We start from the raw sequence: 21,317 nt of genomic DNA on the forward strand, positions 1-21,317 counted from the left end.
AATGCTGTGCACAACAGATGAAAATTATATTTAATGTAATTTACAATGTAGACGTTGAGTTTTTTCACACGTACTGTGCCGTGCGATTACGTCATTTGTGCTCATCTGGGAAACCGATATTCTTCCGTTTAGTGTAAAACCGTTTAGTATTCCATTTGTGAGGATACTACCCTTATAAAATCCATCCACTTCATACTTGAGTGCGTAGTTTAAAGGGCATAGTGCATAGTAGCCTATGTGATTTGGGACACAGCTCACGTGTTCGAGGTCGGTAAGGACCCGGAAGTGACGTCACCGGCCCTTTTCAGATCGAGGCCGGCAAGATGGCGGCGGACACGCAGGTTAGTGTGAGACGATGAGTTGCTGCATAAACATTTAAACACAAACTTTTCCTCACAATCTCTTCGCCTTTTCGCAGTTTTTCAAAGAAGATAGGGAATAGCGTGCAATCGCTTGACGTTTTGTCACTTTTGAAGTCGCTATGTGTGCGTTATTGAAAAAATGTGTTAATATTCTGCATTGTTGGTGATTTAATACACATTAAATTATTTTGTTTTGGTTTTACTGTCGAGAGGGAGTGACGTGTGAACCAGGTTATTAATTCTATGAAACGCATTAAAGTTGCTAATAAAAAACAGTCATGGTGACGCCTCATTTATAAACTGTTGTAACGTTATACCTCATAGGTAACTTTCGCATATGGTTTTAAAATTTGAACCATACTCAATTATTTACTACAGAATACTTAGGTATACTACAAAGTGTCTACAGTTTACTATAATCAATAATATTAGTATACGATGTCGTTTTGTTTTAAAGGTTTCCCCTAATAAACACAAATACTTGCTCAAATATCTACACTGATACTGTAAATCAGTAACACATGAGTGATTGCTGGCTTCTAAAATCTGAAATCTCGCTTGATGATAATGTAATGTAAATATTGATGTGAACCTGTCAGAACAGTATCACAGTTTTATCGAATGGTGGAAATAAACTCATTGAGCAAAGACATGACCCAAAGCATCTGTGTTTTCATTCTGATCACATGTGAGATTCAAAGGTCTGATGGTTCTCTCATACAGGGTCAGGTTTCAGATACACTGAAGAGGTTTGCTGTGAAAGTCACGACGTCCAGCGTCAAAGAGCGTAAAGAAGTTCTTGGAGAGCTGAAAGAATGTGTGAAAGGAAAAGGTAAATGTGGCTCCTCATATGTGTATTGTGTCATGTATAGATATGCCTGTAAACAATTCAATGTGTATTTATTTTTCTCGTTATTAAGTCAAAACACGCCATAATATTCTATACGCACTCAAACGCTTCTATTAGACCAAAATGTAAACTCTATATAAAGATGTTCTTGTATACACTTGATGATTTAAGTTGAAATGTTTTGAAATGCATCGTTTGACGTTTCTTTAGATCTTCCTGAGCCGGTCATCAAAGGCCTGTGCAAACTCTTCTATCTCACCCTACATAGATACAAGTACGTACAGCAGTTTTCCTCCTTGTGTCTGTCTCAACATGTGGCTGTTCTTCAGATAAAGTTCACTTTTCTCTTTAGAGATGCTGCGTCCAGACGAGCGTTGCTCTCGGTCATCGAGGTGCTGGTGGAGTCGCAGCCGGACGCCATGGCAACCAACCTTCCCTCTGGCCTGCTGAGCTGTGGGGTGGTCAGCAAGGGCGTGATGCCAGGGTGAGTGACCCCAACATTCATTGGGTTGTCAGATGTTAACTGACCACAGCTCTGAACACATGGAATAACAGATGAAATTGTCTACAGGAAGAGCACGGCGTCGGCTGCCTGCTGCGCCCTGCCCTGGACCTGTCTGATCGTCTGGACCGTCTTCCCTACCCCAGACAGAAGAGAAGGATCCAACTGGAAAAAACTGGCATGTTGACTTTGTCTTGTTCATTATCTTGTTTATTACCTTTGAATAAACTGTGTAGAAAACCATTGTGTAACAGTTTTACGCAATTTTGCCGTGACAATGATATATTTGTGCAGTTTTATGGAATATTTGCCAAAGTTTGTGTATCTCCTCCGATCAGATTGAGGTTCAGAGTTTGCTGTTTGCAGAGGCGGTGGGCGGAGCTTCAAAGAACGCTCTCAAGTCTATCATCAAACGCTTTAACAGACTGTGGAAGGAGGTAAACCAGAATTCACTTTGATTTCTTAAACAAATCTGCGAATCTGTCTCGAATGCATCGTTCCTCTTTCAGAACCCGGGTCTGGTGGATCAGTACATGAGCTGTTTGCTGAGTTTGGATCAAAACAGTGTTTCTTTGCCTCTCCTGGGCTTGTGTGTGGATTTCTGCACATCACAGAAAGACATCAACACGATCAACAAACACAAGGTGACCACTTGCTCCCGCAGATTTAAACACGTCAGATGTGTTTCCAGTGATGTTGAGCTCTTGTCTCTGGTTCTGTTGTAGGAGGCTCTGTTGGATCTCTATATGAAGACCGTTCTCATGAGCAGGACCAGACCGCACCAGCACATACTGGTGAGAGCTCTTCTCCTTTTCTGTGTTATTACAAACCCTTCAGTGTGTTGAGATGGTAAAGTGTGTTTTCATGGTCTCAGGAGAAGAGCGGCTCGATTCTGCGTCACGTGTCTCACTCGGAGTTTAAAGAACATTTGTTGCCCACCCTACAGAAAGCTCTACTGCGCAGCCCTGAGAACTCCATACACAGTCAGTCTCACACTGTCTCAAGTACTCTCACCATCGTTGGCTCATTTTGAAATCTCATTCTGTGTGTCGTATGTGTCTCCAGCTATCTCCTCCATGTTGGCGTCTCTGACTCTTGACCTCAGTCAGTACTCGCTGGACATCGGGAAGGGCATCGCTAGTGAGTTCTTGTCGAGATTTTAACAGGGATTTGTGTGTTTCAGGTATTTTGTGCATGTGTATTGATGTGTGTGTGTGTGTTTCAGGTCAGCTGAAGGCAAATAATCCTGAGTTGATGGAGAAATCAGTGGAAGCGCTGGAGAATCTGGCCCATCAGTGCAGTGACGGCAGTGCTGTTCAGGACCTGGTCAAACATCTCTTCAGCATCCTCGGAGGTCAGTAGACTCTCTCACGCACACACTTTGAGTAAAACATTCAACTTCACGCTACCTTATGTGGCTATGGCCAGACTTCCATCGGCCCTGATTGTGTAGCTATGAATAAAATGTGTTCGTATTTTCATGTCTCTCTCTACATGTAGGATAAAGTTCTCACTCTGTTGATGATTTTGTGTCACAGGTTCAGAAGGAAAGCTCACTGTTGTTGCCCAAAAGATGAGCGTTCTCTCAGGTAAAATCCTTTCTAGCGCTCACGATCGGCTTTTCTTTGATATCCAAGCGTCTGAAGTGGTCCTGTCTGTGTGTTTGAATCAGGAATCGGAAGTTGCAGTCATCACGCCGTGTCTGGTTCGTCCTCTCAGTCTCTGAGCTGCAGCGTGACTGTGATGTTCACCCCGTACCTGCAGCAGGAAGGTAGGAAGACAGTCTGGAGTTACTTGAACGCCTCGCTGATGCAGATGTCCCATGATTGTCCCTCTCTTCTCTAGTCCACGAGGGGACGCTGGTACATGCGGTGTCTGTGTTATCTCAGTGGACGGACCGCTTGACTCTGGAGGTCCCATCGGAGCTTAGAGCATGGTTTAAAAAAGCCTTCACGCTCAAGACCTCAACGTCTATGGTGCGCCACGCGTACCTGCAGGCCATGCTCGGGGCTTTCAAAGGTCAGTCAGGTCCATTTATTGATCAGTGACATCGTCAACTTTTTTCTTACCATGTTTGATTTTCACGTGTAGGTGACACGCTCAGTCAGGCGGTCGACTTCCTCCCTCTCCTCATCCAAACGGTGGAGAAAGCTGCCGCCCAGAACACCCAGCATACACTGCTGTCAGAGGCGGTGGCCGCCGCCGTGCTGCTCTGTCGTCTCTCTTTGCTGGACTCTGTGTCTGGTGAGGTTTTGTCGCACAAACTGAACCGTCTCTTGTATCTCACGCTGACTTTCTAGCTCACGCTGTCTTTTATTTTTAGAAGCGAAGCTGACGTCCTTTTGGAATCTGATTCTGGATGAGAAGAAGCCTCTCTTCAACACAGAGAAGTTTCAATCTCAGGCCAGCGAGGAAGGTAGGAAAGTACGATTTGAATCCCAGTGCGGGTTACAACAGATGTGATGTTGATTTTGCATCTCTGCTGTGTTCTGGACCCGCAGCTCTCTGTACCGTCCTGCAGCTTTGTGAGAGACTGTTCCTGGACCAGCCACAGAGACTCACCGACAGCAAATCACAGTGAGTCAACGGAGTGAACGATATTGATGTGCTGTCTGCGTCATTTCCTGTAATAACGCGTTCCTGCTCTTCTCAGAATGTATCATCAGGCCGCTGTGGCGGCTCTTCTGTCACGTCTGTGGCGTGTGCGCAAACATGCTCAACAGACAGTGAAGAAGCTCGTCTCCTCTCTGGGAGGCTACGGCCTGGCCCACGGCCTTCTGGGAGAACTGCGTGTGGTCATCAACAAACACAAGGTGAGGATAGAAGACAAGGGAATAGCTGCTTTACATAAACAAGCTTGTTTTAATTCTCTACACTTCTTTCAGATTCTGCCGTCAGATGTTCTTCAGACAGAAACGGGGGAGCTGACCGAGATCGGACGCTCTTACGTGGCTCCTCGGACCATGCTGGACGCTCTGAGAGTGATCTGCTCAGCTGCGGCCAAGTGGGACGACAAGGCGGAAGCTGAAAAACTGGCCCTGGATATTCTCATCGTTACCCATCATCCCTCTGTCGGTCTGTCTCTCTCCTGATGAATTTATTTGTGTGTTTTTTTGCACAGATGTTGAAATGTGTCTGCCCGTCGTTCTCTCTCTTCAGTGGCCGTGAGGTCTGAGTTATGGCCGTGTCTCCTCTCCATTATGAAGATAGAAGCTGTTGAATTCATTGACAGACATATGGAGGTCATTCTACCTCGCCTGTTGGATACAAACGCAGACAATCGGGTCTGTTCGGCTTTGAGTTTCTTAAATTCATGTTGAAATGTCTTGTGTGGTCAGTCAGATTCATTTTATAGCAGCTCTTTTTGGTAAAGAACAACACATTGGGATGGGCTGTGGATGTAATACACACTAGTGTGTTTTTTTGTGAACATTTTTATAATCTTTTTGGGAAGATGGTGATGTTAATATCATCTCTCTTTCTTCGTAGGCTGTTCAGAACGCTGTAGGCTCTCTGTCGGTTCTGTCCCCCACCCACCTACTGCCACGAGTTATGGATCATGTGACCCAGCGATTGTCCAATCCTGCGCTGAGGCTGGTGACACGTCAGGAATATGCAATCATGCAAACGCCGGAGGGTGAACTGTATGACAAGAGCATCATCATGAGGTGAAGCCTTATCTCAAACTTCTCTATAGAAACATCGGTGACATAAACATGATTAAACTGTATGAACGAAAATGTGCTGCTGGATCATAGCAAGCGTTGTTTTCTTGTTTTGACAGCGCACAGCAGGAGAGCACAAAGAAAGCCAACATGAAGCGAGAGAATAAGGCGTATTCCTACAAAGAGCAGATCATAGAGCTGGAGCTGCAGGAGGTGAGAGAGATCACACGCATCATGAGCTCACGGCATCTGAAAAACAGCGACAGTAAAAGGATAGTTCCCCAAAAATGAAAATCCTGATTTTTCCAAACCAGTTTAAATGTCATTTTTGGATGATCTGTCCCTTAATTCACATACAGTAAAACACCAAAACATGGTAGAATGATTTTTTAAATGAACATTTGCATATTTATGTGGTGGCATATTTTGTATTTGTATGTAATAATGTATATATTCTGTAACATGAAATAATTTGACTGACGCATATGCGTTTGTGTTGTAGGAAATAAGGAAGAAGAAGGGAATCAAAGAGGAGATTCAACTAAGCAGCAAACAGAAGGAGATGATGCAGAACCAGCTTGAGAAGGAGTCCAGTGTCCGCAAGAGACTACAGGAGGTGAGACGTCAAACCATCACGGCCAGCAGACTGACATGTGTCTCTCTAGACACGCCCCCTCACTCTCTTTATCTGTGTCTCTCACTTTCTCTCTCTCTCTGTCTTACACTTTCTCTTTTGCTGTGTATTATGTGTGGTTTCAAATTCTCAGAGACATTGATTTCTGCATCAACTTGAATTTTGTTAGGCTAAGCTCAAAAGGCAATTTACGATTCGAGGAAAAATGAAATGGAGCAGTTTAGAAAGTGTTTTCTTATTTTGTGAAATTCAAATATTAATTTATTTTCATCATCATAAAGCCATTAACATATTCATCTGGATTGTTTTGAAATGATTTAGTGATGTGGCTTTGTGTGTGGGGTTATTCATAAAAACTTCTTTGGAGAAGTGTAATGAAGGTATTTAAAAATACTTTTCTCGCTCTTTTCTGTCAGTTGGACATGGAGTTGCTGTGTGCAGTTGGTCTGTTAGAAGCTTCTGTGGCTCGTCGTCCGTCTCTGATCTGGATTCATCTTCCAGAAGTTGTGCAGGTTCTTCTGCCCCTCCTTCAGTCTCCTCTGGCTGCTCCTCATGTCAAAGAGGTCTTTCTGAACGCCGGCATCTGTCTGATGCCTAAAGAACTCAACTCTCTGGGTGTGTGTTCCCTTCACTGACTGGTTCACCACTGATTCTAGTTTTCAGTATCACCGCTAGTTTCTTGAGCCCATCTTTTTTTCCTCTTGCTTCATCCAGCGGTTCTTGTGGGTCAGGTGACTTTGCGACAGCTGAAGCCGGAGTGCGAGCTGGACCCCGCATGGGCACAAGAAGATCTGAACACAGCGACCCAGCGCACCATCTTACTGCTGCACACACACACAGTACCTCAAAGAGAGAGCAAAACCGGTCAGTATCACGCACACATACGTGTACAAACATAAACATATATATCACATGATTTAAGCACAACTTGTGAAATGCTGTTGCATCCAAAAGCTAGAGGGTGCTCTCGTGCGGAACTTTCAAGTATGCATTGCAGAAGACCATAATGCCTGATGTCCTGTTTTTATCACTGTTCTTCAAGCTTCCTGAAGTATTTTCATGATAATAAAGTATATTTATAATGATCATGTTTGACAGGTGCTGCTTTTTTAAATGCATGCTATAAGCGACTCAAACTCGCACTGCTTTTAGATCGAGCAGCATTTCCTACTGATCTCAGAGCTACGAAACCTTGCATTACTGCAGTTTCAGCAGGATTTTGTGGTAACCGTGATTAACCGGGCAAATGTCTGCTTGGTACAGAACCCAATGGTCGCGCCCAATTTAGCAGGACCGTCCGAATTGTGCATGCTCAAAGTCTAGTCTGACCACGGCATAACAAAAGCAAATAATTATATTACTAATGTCCATGTTAATGTAGAAATCTGAGCGTTTCATGCTTTTCTAAACTGTAATGTAGACATTATGCAGATTGTATGGCTTGTCCAGAAGTGTACATATCAACAATCTGGTTTAATCCAAATGTGTGAAGCCAGTGTTAATTTCAGCCAATCAAAACACGCATCATTTGCGTACAAAAGTCACAACGCAAGTGTAAACAGAAGTATTACTGCTGTCGGCTGTTTTCAGAGTTTGTATTGTTGGATGGTTTCATAGGCTCAGATGTTTGCGCCCTGCCGGCACCGGCGTTCTCCTTCTGCTTCCCGCTGCTGCAGACCGTGTTGAGTCAGAGCAGCGGATCATCTGAAGAGTCCGAACTGATGATGATACACGTGCTGCAGATCATCAACACGCACGCGCAGCTGCGAGCACAGTCTAATGACAATGACGTGCTTATAGATGAGGTAAGAGTAACTATTACAATGATTTGGTTTCTTGTAGCACGCAAGGTTGTGAGTTCGATCCAGGGGGTTGCACATTTTGATAAAGGCGTCTGCCAAATGCGTAAATGTTTCTCCTTTTGTGTGTGTCACATCACACTTTTATAATTAATTTTGTTTCATGTTTGTTCAGAACGGTCCAGAGCTGCTGCCCAGAGTTCAGATGCTGGAGCTCTTGACCAAAGTGATCGGCACATCCACACCACGCCTTCAGGTACTGAACCATCAATTCATCAGCACCTGTTACACAAACACACACAAGACAGATGTGTGTTAATGCTGTGTGTGTTGTAGGTTCTGGCTTCAGGCTGTTTGACGGCTCTGTGTACCAGTGCTGGAGGACAGATGGGCTGCGCTCTCGCCGAACAGCCTGAGATTGACGTTCTGCTGGACGCGCTTCTGTCTTCATGTTTCTCTGTGAGAGACGCGGCGCTGCGGGTCAGTTTCACTCCAACTTCTCCTCTCTTTGCTGTTTTGAACTATGATTGAATTAAAACCTGTTGACTGACTCCTGTAGGGTCTGTTGGAGATGGAGATGGCGTTACCCACGGACGGCTCGGACGCCAGCGGTCTGAATGTGCTGAGGAGACTGTGGGTGGCTAAATTCGATGTGGAGGAGCAGGGCAGAGTTCTGGCTGAGAAGTGAGTCACTTGCTGAATTTGTGCCGTGAGGATTATGTAAAGTGAGTGCGGGATCTTGTCATGTTTCTTCGTGGTCTGAGGTGAACTCTTATCTTTATCAGGATCTGGGAGACTCTGTGTCTGGAGCTCGTGTCTGATCTCTGTCCGCTTTTGATCGAGGACGTCATCCATCACGTGGAGGATGTGAGGTCGGCGGGCGCGGAGGCTCTTTCCATTGCCATCAGCCAATACAAGGACCAATCTACCACGGTTCTGAGCCGGCTCACCGAACTCTACCATCAGAAACTCTTCGTGAGAATCACATATAACAGACGGCTGACACTTTGTCATGCTGTTGTTGAAAAGCAAAGCCTTATGGTGCGTTCCCACCAGACGCGAATGAAGATTTAAGCGCAAGTTATTTATATGTTAATTCGATGCAAAAGACGCTATAGACATCCTGCGACAAGTTAAAAAATCGGAACTTTAGTGAATATTCGTTCCGCGTTAACCAATGAGAACCTTGCTCTATTAGTGACGTGATTACGATGTAGCGAGGGGAGGCAGAAATCCGAAAAAACAATGGAGGGCAAAATCATAGTCGCTTTGTGTGGATACCCGGAGCTGTAAGATACATCTTACTTTTATCGAAACAGGAATAAAAAGGATCTTGGAAGAAAGAGTGAGGAGGTCGGACTATCTGGTAAGTTGTTAATAATGCTCTTTATTCAATTTGAGCAATATATATACGAGACTGGATCCGCCTGGCAGAAGCCCCTCCCATGATGCGAATTTTCGAAGTCTGTTGTGAAGTGAATTTCACACGTGAATGAATCGAATACAAGTCACGTCTGGTGTGAACGCTCAGTTACAGAGAATGAAACATCATCTGTGAGGCTGAAGTTCTAGATTTAACTGTTTGTAATCATTATGATCAAATAGTTTCAAGTGTTTAACTGAATGGTCGTTGTGATGCCTGATTGTTCGAGACTCATATTCAGTGATGTTTCTGTGTCTCCAGAGACCTCCTCCAGTTCTTGATGCTCTTGGACGTGTCATTTCTGAATCTCCGCCGGACCAGTGGGAGGCCAGGTATGACATTCAATCCTTTGAGTTCCTTTCATCTGACTTTGTCGCACACCCCGTGATCTGTAAATGTGACAAAAAGTGTTTCCATTCCAGTTTTGCTAAATATTTTATTTGATCAATAATAATTTATTGTATTTCCTGAACGAAACTCATTCAAGACTACAAGCTTTTTTGCGTGTTTATATGGGAATTTTAACTGGATCAATATGTGCGTAAAGAATAGACAGCTCTTGCTGAGTGATGTAAAGTATCACACTATTGTTTTCAGTAAGTTTCAGAAGTTATGAACAACTGGGAGCATCGAGACATTATCAGTTTCCTCATTGGAAACGTGATTGTGAGTGATGCCATTCCTGTGCGAGTGATGTGTTTCCTGTCTGCAGGTGTGGGATTGCTCTGGCTCTTAACAAACTGGCTCAGCACCTGGATGAGAGTCAGGTGACACCTGTCTTCCTGTTCTTCGTGCCAGACGCTCTGAATGACAGACACCCAGAGGTTCGCCGATGCATGCTGGATGCTGCACTGTCCGCCCTCAACACGCACGGCAAGGTATCCACCCCCCATCCCGACTCTCATATCCCATAGCCAAACTGTCACTATTCTTCTTGACGCGTTTCTCACGGTTTACTTCACTGTGATGTCATATCTGTCCTGCAGGACAACGTGAACTCTCTGCTACCGGTGTTTGAGGAGTTCCTAAAGAGCGCCCCGCAGAACGCCAGCTACGATTCTGTGCGACAGAGCGTGGTCATTCTCATGGGTTCACTGGCCAAACACCTGGACAAGAGCGACCCGAAAGTTAAACCCATCGTGGCTAAGCTGATCACGGCCCTTTCTACACCCTCACAGCAGGTGTGAAACACTTTTGAAAATCTCTTGTCACAAAACACACCATAGCATAAAGTTACACACAGTAAATCTCTCTATCTCGCTCTCTCTCTCTGACTCTTCCCGCTCTATCTCTCTCGCTCTCTTTTTCTCCCTCTCTCTTTTTCTCCCTCTTTCCTGCTCTCCAGGTCCAGGAGTCAGTGGCGAGTTGTTTGCCGCCTCTGGTTCCAGCTATAAAGGAAGACGCTGGTGGGATGGTGAAGAAACTTCTGGAGCTCCTGCTTGAGAGTGATAAATATGCAGAGCGGAAAGGTGCCGCGTACGGGCTGGCCGGTCTGGTCAAAGGTCTGGGAATCCTGTCGCTCAAACAGCAGGAAATCATGAGCACTTTGACTGACGCTATTCAGGATAAGAAGAACGCCAGACGCAGAGAGGGTGAGCCCGACAATAACACGGCTGATTGAGGAATCAATAAACCAAGAGAGCTTTCTTCTGCTCTGTCTGATTCTTATCTGATCGTCAGTGTGCATGCTCACATCTTCTCTCAATCTCACAGGAGCTCTGTTTGCCTTCGAGATGTTGTGTAACATGCTGGGGAAGTTATTCGAGCCGTACGTGGTGCATGTTCTTCCTCACCTCCTCCTGTGTTTCGGGGATGGGAATCAGTACGTCAGAGAGGTAAGTGCACGCGTTCGGTGGCGTCCATCTGCAGGAGTGTCTGATGTCTCGTGATCTTCACGTCTGTTCTGTGTCAGGCTTCAGACGATTGTGCCAAAGCCGTGATGAGGAACCTGAGCGCTCATGGTGTGAAGCTGGTCCTGCCTTCTCTGCTGGTGGCTCTGGAGGAGGAGTCCTGGAGAACCAAAGCAGGTCAGACTCGCACTGTAAACAAACACTAGCATTGCCACTTTTGGGTAAAGTTCTTTTTCTAGGAAACCTTTTGTAAAAAATAAACGTAAACCTTTCTCCGTAGGTTCTGTGGAGTTATTGGGTGCGATGGCTTATTGCGCCCCTAAGCAACTCTCCTCGTGTCTGCCGAACATCGTGCCCAAACTGACCGAGGTTCTGACGGACTCTCATGTAAAGGTCCAGAAGGCCGGTCAGCAAGCTCTCCGACAGATCGGCTCGGTCATCCGTAACCCTGAGATTCTGGGTACGAGTTTGTTGCTTTTATGTTTTAAGCAGTTTTTTGTTCTGTTGAATGAAATTGAGATGATGATGGTGGTGTTGTGAATTGTGCAGCGATCACGCCCATCCTGCTGGACGCTTTGACGGACCCGTCTCACAAGACGCATCACTGCCTACAAATGCTGCTGGACACGAAGTTTGTGCACTTCATAGACGCTCCATCTCTGGCTCTGATCATGCCCATCGTTCAGAGAGCGTTTCAGGATCGATCCACCGACACACGCAAGATGGCTGCACAGATCATAGGAAACATGTACTCGCTCACCGACCAGAAGGTGTCACATGATTTGTCTTAACTTGTACCTTTTTTATATCTGTAATATCAAATGAGATGTTCTAAGCGTGTAAATGTTAATAACGTGTTTTATTGCAGGATTTGTCTCCATATCTTCCCAGTGTGATTCCAGGACTGAAAACGTCTCTGTTGGATCCTGTGCCAGAGGTAAAGACAGTGTCCCATGATAAAGGGCTGCATGCTTTTCCTTTTTGAAAAAGGAGATTTTGGCATTGTTATTTTGTTTTTACATGAGGGCTTTCACTAGGGATGGTTCTTATCAATACTGTTATCAATCATACGCTCTCTAATTTGATGCCAAAACACGTGATGTGAAAGATGTCAAACATTTTAAGTTTCTTTAGTGCAGATGAGCTTTAGAACTGCAGTTTACAAATGCTTCTGAGCAAACAAAATTTGCCACATAACAAAACGTTTGTGTGTTCCTTAGTACTTAGCATGTGCATAGGAGCAGATCATAATGTAATTCAACATATTTTCTTTAAATCTCTATGGTTATTTGGCTGGTAGACCGTCTTACTTTTTTCATTTCTGGTTTTAAATAAATTTAAGTACTATTTTACATTTAAGGCATTTGGCAAACGCATTTATCCAAAGCGACTTACATTGCTTTATCCTATACATTTATTGCAGACATGCAACTCCTTGCCTCATAAACACGCAAAACAAGCAGATTATAAATACATTGCAGAAATCATATGGTCCTAGATATCACACATACGTCGAGCAAACTTCAGCCATTCTGATATTATTCAGGGATGGAAAAGGACAGGCAGCAGCCTCTAATTCGCCATTTAACACCCGAATACACAGAGATAAAACAATGCAAGTATGGATAACAGTATCGTTTGTCATGAAGCTTATCGGTACTCTGGTATCGACCCAGTTTTGCACCGGTCCAAAAAAGTAGCGGTTCTCAGTACCCATCCCTAGTCTTACACTTAAAATCGTTCACATGCAACAAGCGTTTAAATCTGCATTGTTTAACGTCACGTCTGCTTCTGATCGGCAGGTACGAACCGTCTCTGCTAAAGCTTTGGGTGCTATGGTGAAAGGGATGGGTGAGTCCAGCTTTGAGGATCTTCTGCCGTGGCTCATGGAGACGCTGGCTTCAGAACAGAGCTCTGTGGACCGCTCCGGTGCAGCTCAAGGTGAGAACGGATCAACAGAGGGCAGCAGAGAGCTGAGAGAGCTCAGATCCTACTCCAGCGCATCCAAGTTTAGCAATATACAATAATTGAGGCACAATCAGACAGAAACAAACATAAATAATTCTTTCAAACGTTCAAAACACGATTGAATGATAACCATCAGACTGAAAAAAGCATATATATCTACGCCTCTTATCCTAATCTTTCGAAGCTTCGGGTGCTGACGTGTCTCTGTCTGTTTCAGGTCTGGCTGAGGTGATGGCATCACTCGGTGTGGAGAAGCTTGATAAACTCATGCCTGACGTGGTGCAGACGGCCAGTAAAGTGGACATCGCCTCTCACGTCAGAGATGGATACATCATGATGTTTATATACCTCCCGCTCACGTTTGGAGAGAGATTCACCCCGTATGTTGGACCCATCATCCCCTGTATCCTGAAGGTAAGACGTTCGTCGCTGCGTGCTTCTCTACCACTTTATTACATCATGATAATAGATTTGTTTTCTGTCTGCCTGTCAATCTACTCGTCTCTATTTTCTTGTCGGTCTATATTACTATTATTATCTTCCAACTATTTTTGCAGGCTCTGGCCGATGAGAACGAATATGTGAGAGACACAGCTCTGCGCGCAGGTCAGCGTATCATCAGCATGTACGCTGAGACCGCCATCGCTCTCCTGCTGCCAGAGCTGGAGCAGGGTCTGTTTGATGATCTATGGAGGATCAGGTACATCACACACACTTTCAACTGTCCCTCCATCAGTTCAGAAGTTAAGACCCCTCCGCTGCGGTTGTCATAGTGATGGATGCTGATGCGAGTGTTCTTTTAGATTCAGCTCGGTGCAGTTGCTAGGAGACCTGCTGTTCCACATCTCCGGTGTATCGGGCAAGATGACAACAGAGACGGCATCAGAGGACGACAATTTTGGCACAGCCCAGTCCAACAAGGTAACACGTAATGAGCTCCTGCAGCAGACCGCAGTTACGCCGTTCATCCTGCTGTCAGGACCTCTGGCTTTTATTTGAGAAAGACATATCCCACAATTCTTGATGTCACCAACTTTGTATAAATATCAGAGTTTCATGCATTTTTTAGGCTATTATTGGAGCGCTGGGTGCCGAGAGGAGGAACCGTGTGCTTTCCGGGCTCTACATGGGCCGCTCGGACACACAGCTGGTGGTGAGGCAGGCGTCTCTTCACGTGTGGAAGATCGTGGTGACAAACACGCCCCGCACGCTGCGTGAAATCCTGCCCACCCTCTTCACGTTGCTCCTGGGGTTCCTGGCCTCCACCTGCTCGGACAAAAGAACGGTCAGCACATCAGTCGCTTGTTGTCGACCTAAAGTATCTAGATGTGACTCTGAAGTTACGCTCTGTGGTTCTTTAGATCGCTGCTCGTACTCTGGGTGATCTGGTTAGGAAACTGGGCGAGAAGATCCTGCCCGAGATCATTCCCATCCTGGAGGAGGGTCTGCGCTCGGACAAGAGCGACGAGAGACAGGGCGTGTGTATCGGCCTCAGCGAGATCATGAAGTCGACCAGCAAAGACGCAGTGAGTCAGGCAGAGATGCCCAAGATGAAATCACTTTCAGGAGGTGTTGTGGCGATCTGACGGTCTGTGTGTCTGTCAGGTTCTGGTGTTCTCCGAGTCTCTGGTCCCCACCGTACGGAAGGCTCTGTGTGATCCTCTGGAGGAGGTCCGAGAAGCGGCAGCGAAAACCTTTGAGCAGCTTCACACAACCATCGGTCACCAGGCGCTCGATGACATCCTGCCCGCGCTGCTCAAGCAACTGGTACAGACTCATTTACATATCCATTACTATGATGTAACGATTCACATTGAGCCAGTTGAAAATCGATTATAGATGGTTTCATCTTAACAATGTAAACAAACGTCACAAAACTTTTGTGTCCACAACTTAACTTCCGGTACACATTCACAAACATAAGAGTGCATGTAGATGATTTCTGATAACAATACAAAGAAACCGAGAAGAACCGTTACTTGGCTAAACTTGCCTCTCCAATATTATAAATTTAGACTGCAATAGCAAGCTCGACTGCTAGATGGCAGTGTCCCACACGGTGTGTTTAAATGCGACAGAACTACAGGAGCCATTCAACAGATTGTTTTTAACAAAATTAACATAAAACAAAATTTTACAAATTGTTTGTTTGAAACAATTAATATACAGTAAAATAATTATATATATGCCAAATACAAACCTGAAGTTTAGGGTTATGAAACGGTCTGTATATGTGATGGACGATTAAAGCCAGTTGAGAAATTAAATGGATCGCAATTAGTGGTGGGCATAGATTTTTTTTTTTAATCTAGATGAATCTTGGATTTAATCTAGATGAATCTAGATTAAAATGGCTCATTTGAATTCTGCCGAAGGCATTCAGAATATGTGTGCTACCCAAATAATGACTTAAAGTAAGTCTTTGAAAATGGGTTTCTCAAGCAGGGTGGCGCATTAGACCAGGGGCTCATCTCCTGTTTCCAAAATGCATCACAAACTGCTTGAGAAAGCTGTTCTACTATGATAATTGGTGATGAAAATTAAATTATGTTCAATAAGATGTACTTGTGTTTACTTCCACATTAGCTAAGGGATGCTTTGCGTTTAGGTGGTACTTGAGACTGGAAGAGCTCCTACAGTACATTTATATTTAGTCATTTAGCAGACGCTTTTATCCAAAGCAATTTACAAAGAGTGAGGGAGCAACAAGCGATATGTCATGCAGGAGCCATATTACATTAGGTGCCAATACAAATTTACTGGTTTCAACTAAAGCTAGACCACTACCTGTTGAGAGAATTTTTTTTTTTTAAACCAATTTAAACAACCTTAGTCTTGTCGATGTTTCCATTGGGAAGCTTCTTAAAAATACATTTTCCCTGAAGCAACCCGTCGGCTTCAAAGCTGCATCCATGTTAGCACGTCACGTTTGATGTGGTAATTTCACAGTTAAGTTATGTTGTGTTCAGACCAAACGCGAATGGCGCGTCAAGCGCGAGTGATTTATGTGTTAATGCAAAGACGCGATAGACCTACTTGCGGCCCGAATCGTGCTAATGAAGCCCTGGTTATGAGATGATGAGGCGGCGCGAATTGCGCGAGTTGAAAAATCGGTACAGTGCAATTCAGCTAGGTATACATCCGCGCTAAAATATCAAGGTGAAAGTGATTTTAGCTTGCGTACTATAGACCCAGCTCCCAAACCAACTTAGAATAGATTAACGGCAAAAAAAAAAATATTGCGCGATAAGAGTGTCACGTTAACGCCTTTATACGCCCACCACTAATCGCAATACATGTTTTGAACATTTGGAAAGCGTGGTTATGCTGTTATTTCTTAAGTGTCAAAAAGCCAAGGAAAGCACAGACAACTTGGCTTGTTTATTTTAACGAGACTTTTGTATTCATATTTTATTAGATTTTCTTTTAAGTTTCGTTTTGTTATTTGACATTTTTATTTTACAAAGAAATGTGCAGCATTTGAGAAATAATAGAAGGGCAGTTCATTTCTGATTTGTCTCAACTCATTTTGTAAAAATAAATCGTATCGTGAGCTGAGTGAATCATGTTCATGATGTGGGACTGAACATGTGTGTTGGTTACAGGAGGATGAAGGGACGTCTGAGTTTGCGCTGGACGGACTGAAGCAGGTCATGGCCGTGAAGAGTCGCTCGGTTCTGCCTTACTTGGTACCTAAGGTGAGTTCAATCCCTGAACATCTTGCCGAGCAGCTTTTTCTCTTTAAAAACTGCCTATTACGGTGGAAAAAGATTAAGTTAAGTCAAATCAACCATATTTCAGAAATTGAAAGAAAAAATCTAGTGTTTTGTTTCTTGCCTTGTGCTCTTTGAAATTGTTTGGAAACTTTGAGTGTATGATGTAAAACGTTTTTCTCATCTGCAGCTGACGGCTCCTCCTGTGAACACTCGTGTCCTGGCCTTCATCTCAGTGGTGGCCGGAGACGCCCTGACGCGCCATCTCGTTGTGATTCTGCCCGCGCTGCTCTCCTCTCTCAAAGACAAGCTGGGAACAGAAGAAGGACTGCAGGTAAACACAGCAGCTGCCAATCATCGCACTCCAACCCTAACCGTCCCAAACCCTCTGACCGCCAGTGTGTGTTTCCTCCACAGGAGCTGAGTAACTGTCAGACGGTCATTCTGTCTGTAGAGGATGAAGTCGGGCGAAGAATAGTCATCGAACATCTTCTTGAATCCACCCGAGGAGCAGACGCGGGGCTGAGGCAGGCGTCCGTCACCATCCTCAACGCCTACTTCTCTCGCACGCGGCTGGATTACAGCGCTCACACGCGTACGGTGCTGTCCGGACTCATGCGTCTCATGAACGACACCAATCCAGAAGTGCTCAGCCAGAGCTGGGACACCATCAACTCCATCACCAAGGTAGGAGATCCTTCACGTGCAGTGGGTTAAATTCGTGAACCCATTCCTGAAGAATAACTTTTATTCGTTTGTGTAGAAACTGGATGCTGGCAGTCAGCTGGCTCTGATCGATGACTTGCACCGAGACATCCGTTCAGCTGCCGCCGAGGTCAAAGGTCAACACTTGCCTGGCTTCTGTCTGCCTAAGAAGGTGAGCGTCACTTCCAGAGATCAAATCTGACTGGTGCAGAACATAAACGTCGTGCATGTGTCCAGAATGGTGATGTCACGGCTGCTCAAACTCTCGCCTCGGTATCTCTCTCAGGGCGTGACCTGCATTCTCCCTGTGCTCCGAGAAGGCGTGCTGACAGGAAGTCCAGAGCAGAAAGAGGAGGCGGCCCGTGCACTGGGAGGAGTCATTAAGCTGACATCAGCGGAGGCGCTCCGCCCCTCTGTGGTCAACATCACCGGACCGCTCATCCGTATCCTTGGAGACCGTTTCGCGTGTAGCGTGAAGTCGGCTCTGTTAGAAGCGCTCACTCTGCTGTTGGCCAAGGTGGGCATCGCTCTGAAGCCCTTCCTTCCGCAGCTCCAGACCACCTTCCTGAAGGCGCTCCAGGACTCCGGCCGGGCGGTGCGGCTCCGGGCGGCCGAGGCCCTGGGTCAGCTGGTCTCCATACACACTAAAGTAGATCCGCTGTTCACGGAGCAGCTGGCGGCCATACGCAACGCAGAGGACTCGGGAGTCAGGTGATGACACGCTTAAACCTGATCAGAGATTGCTTTTGGTGCTTTCGGTCATTTCCAAACTCAATGGTTAAAATTCTGCTTTTTATTTATCTCTACGCCTCAGTCGAGTTAAAATATATAGTGATTATACAGTATAATCAAGTAAAATGTTATTTCACTAGCAAAATGCTCGATTCAGGACTTGTGTGTGTCTATAATAAATGTATAAAATAATAATATTGTCATTTTATTATACAGTTCAGTATAACAGTTTAAAACTTTATGAAGGATGGCTGAAATGTTGCTACTAGTGTTAACCATTGTGATTTGTGAACTGGTTTGTAATCAAAAAACAAACAAAAGCACAATGTCTAAACGTGTGACAGCAGTGAATACAAATATCTGCGCTACAAAATAAACTAAAATAATGAAATACATATTCAAAATCATTTTAGTCGTGTTCTGTGACCCATCTTAGAGAATATGTCTGTGTAATAAAATAATATGCCGATAGTATTCATCTGTGTCTTTCTGTTGCAGGGAGACCATGTTACAAGCCCTTCGCTTTGTCATCCAAGGTGCCGGGTCAAAGGTCGACCCCGCCATCAGAAAAAACATCATCACAATACTGCTAGGCATGCTGGGACACGATGAGGTATGTTTAGTCTACCAGACACGCATGACGTTTGTTTTATTTAGTAAATTAAAGGTAAGTTTATTAGTTTTCACTTGTCATCTGAATACTCACGACCTTCTGTATAGTGTTTGTGTAGTGATGAAACACAGGATGTGGTCATGTAAGTGTGTTAGTGTAGCCTCACCTCACCTTGCTTGCTCTGTGTGTGTGTGTGTGTGTGTGTGTAGGACGCCACGCGCATGGCCTCTGCAGGGTGTGTTGGCGAGCTGTGTGCGTTTCTTACAGAAGAAGAACTCAAGAGCGTCTTACAGCAGCATGTTCTTGGTAAGATCACACACGTCTAGCACCTTCGAGTCAAAAATACTTTGGCTCTAAAAACAGGTTATAAAGTAACTCACAACTACAAGATGAAAAGCTCTCATTCTCTGAATAAGTCAAGTGGGAGCATCACAGCTAATAAAACATTTCCAGTCAGTCAGTTTGACGTAGACAGTTTTGTCTGGTTCACAAACCATTTCCTTGAAAAGGGATTGTCCACCCTTTACATGTGCAACCTACAACAACAAAACCACTGAGAGATTTAAAAAAAAACATCATCTTGTTCCACTGAAGAAAGAGTCATATGCGAATTTTAAATGACACGGATGAATAAATGATGATGGGATATTTTGATAACTGTACACAAATCTCTGTCTGTTCAGCGGACGTGTCAGGTGTGGACTGGATGGTGCGTCACGGACGGAGTGTCGCACTGGCTATCGCAGTGAAGTCTGCTCCTGCTCAGCTGTATTCGGAGGAGTACAGATCCACCGTTCTGGAGGCCGTGTTATCCAGCGCCACAGCCGATCGAGTAAGACATGACATTCTGATCTCTTGAGCGTCCCATTGTACCACTGAAACAACACACTTTGTGTTCAGAGAACTCGACATTTACGGATGAGTTCAAATTTGAAATCAATGACAACGCAATAAACGAGCATCAAGTCATGAATCTCGTTCAGAGAACGACGCAGCGGTGTGCAGGAAAGAACGTCTTCTGTGTTCTTTAGTTCTTTGTGTTCTTCATCATCGTCATCATTTATGTTCTGTGCTGTAGATTCCCATCGCCTGCAGCGGCATCAGGGCCATGGGTTACCTGATGAAACACCAGCTCTGCTCGGAAGGAGGAGAGGCCATCTCACCCCGTATCGTCACGCAGTTTGTAAAGGTACAGCCCATGACAAATTCAGAATCGACGGCCTGAAACTGTTGAATTACTAAAAGGATATTCCGTGCAGAAAATGCAGAAAATGTGCATGTTGTTTATAGCATTCATACTGCATATTATTACTTTACAAAGATGTTAGGTAGCGTTTTATTTCAAACACACGCAGTTCATTTGACCTCCACATCAGAATTATTCAGAGGTTGGCGAGTATTACTGATGTGCCGTGGCTCCTCCCACAGTGTCTGCAGAACCAGTCGAGTGATATTCGTTTGGTGACGGAGCGAGTGCTGTGGTGGGTGTTTAAGGAGGCGGAGACTCCCGCTCTAGAACCCAACCTGGTGAAACCGGTCATCAAAGCCCTGCTGGACAACACCAAAGACAAGAACACCAGCGTCAGAGCCCAGAGCGAACACACGTTGGTCAGTATACTGCGACTGCGCCAGGGAGAGAGCGGCATGCAGGTATGCACACGCATCGTTTTTGGTTCATTTTTCAAGTGGTTTGAATTTTGGCACATTTTTTCCACATTGTGGGCAAAACCGATTGAAGTGTAATAGTGCCGTGTCATCAACATTTGTGCCTGTTCATTTCTTTCAGAGCATCAGCGTGATCTTGGACTCGGCCAGTAATGAGCTTCTGTCAGATTGTTACAGAAGATCCCTGAAGAAGATCTCTGGCCTTCCTGACTCCAATGAGGAGATCGATGACACCATCCTCACATGATTGACAGCGTCTGCCTTTCTCTGGATCTGAATGCTTCAGATGTTCTTCAAGAACGAGCGATTCTGCTTTACATATTAGAGACCTGCGTCTGTCAGTCACACACACACACACTCGAGCTTTGACTGTACATGTCATTTACGCCATGAGAAAAGCCTGGGAAATTATTTATTGTGCTGAACCCCTGAAATGATCTTAAATTGATATTTCCTTTATTTGGCTGATCATTTTTGTTTTTTATGAAAAATTAAGTATTCATTTGTGCCAATTTTTGACAAACTGATGTTTGAATCCCCCTTGTTTAGTGTTGAAGCTGTTTGTGTGAGAAAAGTGTGAGCCATTAAAGACCTAAAGGATGTGATGCTGACGGTTCTTCAGTCCGAGCTGTGTCCTCTAATAATGGTTGTATGAATAAACAAGAAAATTAAACGTTGGTTTAATAAACGGTTTGATTTAACCTAATGATTTTTCTGGTAGTCCTTTAATCGTTGGCGTTGAGTTAATCCTCTCTCTCCTGCTCTAAATTATCTTATTTAAAATGAAAAATAAGCCACATCTGAGATATTACAGATCTGTGGTTAGAAATATATAT

At 44.7% G+C, this 21,317-nt stretch overlaps 1 protein-coding gene across 2 annotated transcripts; it reads left to right on the forward strand.

The window, feature by feature from the left end:
- The first annotated feature begins 235 nt into the window (after positions 1 to 235).
- Positions 236 to 21,187, forward strand: gcn1 (GCN1 activator of EIF2AK4). Of its 2 annotated transcripts, none has more exons than XM_056772838.1 (57): positions 236 to 341; positions 1,086 to 1,194; positions 1,423 to 1,486; positions 1,565 to 1,696; positions 1,784 to 1,892; positions 2,053 to 2,151; positions 2,224 to 2,358; positions 2,440 to 2,508; positions 2,589 to 2,697; positions 2,780 to 2,854; positions 2,940 to 3,068; positions 3,253 to 3,303; positions 3,387 to 3,485; positions 3,560 to 3,733; positions 3,806 to 3,958; positions 4,038 to 4,130; positions 4,216 to 4,291; positions 4,368 to 4,527; positions 4,600 to 4,789; positions 4,874 to 4,998; positions 5,204 to 5,382; positions 5,499 to 5,592; positions 5,882 to 5,995; positions 6,430 to 6,628; positions 6,728 to 6,877; positions 7,631 to 7,818; positions 7,988 to 8,068; positions 8,149 to 8,292; positions 8,372 to 8,496; positions 8,598 to 8,787; positions 9,497 to 9,567; positions 9,948 to 10,113; positions 10,222 to 10,416; positions 10,581 to 10,827; positions 10,949 to 11,070; positions 11,148 to 11,262; positions 11,366 to 11,545; positions 11,635 to 11,855; positions 11,954 to 12,022; positions 12,888 to 13,026; positions 13,271 to 13,467; positions 13,611 to 13,753; positions 13,857 to 13,974; positions 14,123 to 14,338; positions 14,415 to 14,579; positions 14,659 to 14,820; positions 16,659 to 16,751; positions 16,957 to 17,100; positions 17,184 to 17,453; positions 17,530 to 17,643; positions 17,758 to 18,182; positions 18,702 to 18,816; positions 19,026 to 19,122; positions 19,500 to 19,648; positions 19,895 to 20,005; positions 20,245 to 20,466; positions 20,603 to 21,187. In XM_056772838.1, exons 1-57 carry the CDS (start codon positions 324 to 326, stop codon positions 20,726 to 20,728), a joined length of 8,025 nt encoding a protein of 2,674 aa, XP_056628816.1. In that variant the 5' UTR covers positions 236 to 323; the 3' UTR covers positions 20,729 to 21,187. The 2 variants fall into 2 exon arrangements, with proteins under 2 accessions (XP_056628816.1, XP_056628818.1); XM_056772840.1 differs by having other exon boundaries at positions 2,592 to 2,697.
- Positions 21,188 to 21,317: the final 130 nt, after the last annotated feature.

The sequence above is a fragment of the Triplophysa dalaica genome, chromosome 18 (genome assembly GCF_015846415.1).
Source record: "Triplophysa dalaica isolate WHDGS20190420 chromosome 18, ASM1584641v1, whole genome shotgun sequence".
Lineage (NCBI taxonomy): Eukaryota > Metazoa > Chordata > Actinopteri > Cypriniformes > Nemacheilidae > Triplophysa > Triplophysa dalaica.

Coding starts and splice junctions, on each gene's coding strand:
- gcn1 (XM_056772838.1), top strand. Junction 3,069..3,252: donor TCTCTTCAGCATCCTCGGAG/GTCAGTAGACTC, acceptor TTTGTGTCACAG/GTTCAGAAGGAAAGCTCACT. Junction 11,856..11,953: donor ACTCGCTCACCGACCAGAAG/GTGTCACATGAT, acceptor GTTTTATTGCAG/GATTTGTCTCCATATCTTCC.